Raw genomic sequence first — 3,086 nt, forward strand, 5'->3', positions numbered from 1 at the left:
CGAACCTCTCCCGTCTGCTACAAACTTGTCATTGCTGATTGCTCACAAGACGGAAATTGTGAGTCAAGAGCATCTGAAGACACATTCAGCAACAATTCAGTTATCCAAGAGCATCTCAGTTGTCCTACTGGCGCAGTTTTGCTAGTGATTTAACTGATTTTCCGTACCCGCGAAGTCATCCACAATCAACATGAAAATGAAGCTAAGCTACAAACTTTGCAGTATCTCTGCCGATTATTTAAAAAAAGCTGTAATTCTTGACAGCTTGTTAGCAGTATTCTGAATAGATATACATCACACAGCAAGAAACCATAGAACCACTCTGCAATTGGATCGCAGTAATTCCAGATAGCTAGTGAGCACTCGTACTCCGAGTCCTCCTGGGCACAAGGCGCGGGCAAAGCGGCTTCTTCATGACGGTGGTGAACTCGTTCTTCTCGGCGAAGTCCACCTCCTCGCCGGGCACCTCCTGCCACTCGAATTCCCTGACCATGTTGGCAACGAAGTACTCCAGTTGCAGCATCGCGATGCCGAGCCCCGCGCAGATCCTCCGGCCCACGCCGAATGGCATCATCCTGATCCCCTTGGTGCCCGTCACGTCGACGCCCTCGCCGTCGCCGCCCGGGAGGAACCGCTCAGGCGAGAACTCCATCGGGTTCTTCCACTCCCGCTCGTCCCGGCCCATCTCGGCCACCATGAAGTTCACCGTAGTGCCCTTGGGGATGAGGTACCCGCCGATCTCCATGTCCTCCGCCGCCTTGTGCGGCAGCACCATGTGGCCCGGCGGGTGCTTCCGGAGGCCCTCCAGGATCACCGCCTTGAGGTACGGCATGTTGTGGACGTCCTCCTCGGAGACCTCTTCCTTGTCGTCGTCGGTGGCGGCTTTGATCTCGTGGTAGAGCTTGTCCTGGATGGCTGGGTTCTTCACAAGCTCGGCCATGATCCACTGCAGCCCAGTGGAGGTGGTGTCCGTCCCGGCGTTGAGGAACTCGGAGCAGAGGAGGATGATCTCATCGTCGGTAAGCGGGCGATCGCCGTCCTCGTGGAGCTTGATGTCGAGCAGGGTGTCCACGTACGAGTGCTCGAACATGGTCTCCTTCCTCGGCTCGCCGCCCCGCCCCCTGTACTCGCGCCGCGCGTTGATGAGCGGCAGGAAGAGCTCCTTGATGCGCCGCCGCAGCGCCCGCGCCTTGTCCAGCCGCGCGCGGAAGAGGTGCTTGGTGACCGATGGGAAGAAATCGAAGACGGTCATGCTCCGGGTGATGTAGATGAGCGTCTCCCGCTGCGCGGCGGCGATGGCGCGCACCGCGGGCTCGTCGAGGCGCTCGCCGAAGCACATGAGCACGAGGAGGCAGAACATGGCGTACTGGAACGTCTCCACGACGCGGGGCGGCAGCGCGCCGGCGCGCCCGGCCTCCCCGAGCTTGTCGGCGAGCACGCGGCGCACCCAGGCGCGGGACGGCGCGAAAAGCCTCACCCGCGACGGGTGCAGCGTCTCGGCGACGAGGTTGCGGCGGAGGAGGCGCCACACGGGCCCGTAGCTGGCGCGGGTGATAGTGTTGTCGTTCTCGCCGAGGAGCCTGGTCGACGCGAGCGCCGGGCGGTCCGCCAGCGCGGCGCCGCGCTCAACGAGCGCCGCGTGCGCGAGGCGGCGGTCGGCGACGAAGACGGAGAGGCGCGCCCCGACGCGGAGCGCCACGACGGGGCCGTGGCGCGCGAAGAGGTGCCGCAGCAGGGGCTCGATCTCGGCGGGCGAGTTGGTGAGCCACACCACGCTGCCGAGGAGGGGCAGGGACGGCGGGCCCGGCGGGAGGCGCGGGCGCCTGCCCCGCGCGAGGTGGAGGCCGAGGAGGAGGAGCGCGGTGGGGACGAGGAAGAGGAGCGCCCCGAGGAGGAGTTGGGGCGCGTCCATGGCTGGTGCGGGCCGAATCGCCTGGTTGGATCAGGCAGGGTACCGGCGCCGCCGGTGATGGAAACCGCCGCCGCGTGGAATGAGTGGAGGCGGCAGTGCCTGTGGGGGCGTCGCTTTATAAGGGGAGTGTTCCACGTGGGGGTGATTACCGGGGGGACGCGCTGCGGTTAAGCTGTGATTGCTTCTCTAATGGCGTTTCGGTAATGCTAGTACTCCGACGTCCGGCATCTCCATTTTAATTCTTCTGCATCCTTGTCCTATATTCCTATCCTCCGCTCATCGCTCAACCACCCATTCCATTATCTCTCGTGGCTCTATGAACACAACTCTCTCTCTCTCTCTCCATGCATCGCTGAGCGCGCCAGGCTGGTGTGGTCTACGGCAGAGCGGCAGCCACATCTCCCGCAGCCACCCACGCCGCTCGCTGTGGTGGCCGCCGGGGCACGCCGCCGGCTCGGGCGTCGGGGCCGGCGCGATCTTTGGCGACGGCTTCAGCCCTAGGCTGCTAGCGAAGCTGCAGCCGTGGTCCTGGTCTCCTCGAGCCTAGCGACCTCAGCGCCTCTGCAGATCTGGTGGGAGTGGACCCCGCGAAATCTATTTATCGCGCGCGCTATTTTGCGGCGACCCATCGCAGAACGCTAGACACTCCCCTTGTTCATCTTCTTCTACCTCGAGCAAGGGAGGGGGCGCTGCACGGCTGCAGCCAGCGAGCTCGGGGTGGGGGAGGGGGGTCGAGAAGGGGTGGTTGGCGGCCGGGGTGATGGAGGGCGGCGGCGGCGGCCTTAATATCCGGGGTTGCTGGGGGTGGGGCGGCTCCATGGTAGCCGGCCATAGAGAAGAAGTCGGGGGCGGCGGCGGCAAGGTGGTGACGGCAGTTCGGCCAGCGGAGGGCGCGACGGCACGGGAGCGCCTCCGACGGGCGGGGCCGGACAACCGGTGGGCGGCGCCGGCGGCAGGGGTGAGGAGAAGGCGGCGGCGCGCGGCGGCGAGCTCGGTTAGGGAGGACGGCGGTGGAGGGCGGCGGCGGAGGCGCCGGGGGCAGCGCCGGAGCCCGGGAGGCGGGCAAGGCGGGGGAGCAGGGACGGGGCGGAGCTCAGCCACCCTTCTGCGATGGCAGCGCGGTTCCTCGTGTGCGCTAGAAATAGATGCCCCCGCGGACCCAGGGGTAGGCGCG

General features: G+C 65.4%; 1 protein-coding gene across 1 annotated transcript; it reads right to left on the reverse strand.

The window, feature by feature from the left end:
• Positions 1–203: 203 nt before the first annotated feature.
• Positions 204–2,557, reverse strand: LOC120639850 (cytochrome P450 89A2-like). Its single transcript, XM_039915783.1, has one exon. It carries the CDS (start codon positions 1,910–1,912, stop codon positions 353–355), a length of 1,560 nt encoding a protein of 519 aa, XP_039771717.1. The 5' UTR covers positions 1,913–2,557; the 3' UTR covers positions 204–352.
• Between the last annotated feature and the right edge of the window lie 529 nt (positions 2,558–3,086).

This window comes from Panicum virgatum, chromosome 7K, assembly GCF_016808335.1.
Source record: "Panicum virgatum strain AP13 chromosome 7K, P.virgatum_v5, whole genome shotgun sequence".
NCBI lineage: Eukaryota > Viridiplantae > Streptophyta > Magnoliopsida > Poales > Poaceae > Panicum > Panicum virgatum.

What these genes read in the sequence shown, in the direction of transcription:
- LOC120639850 (XM_039915783.1), bottom strand. Translation starts at nt 1,912, where the DNA reads ATGGACGCGCCCCAACTCCTCCTCGGGGCGCTCCTCTTCCTCGTCCCC.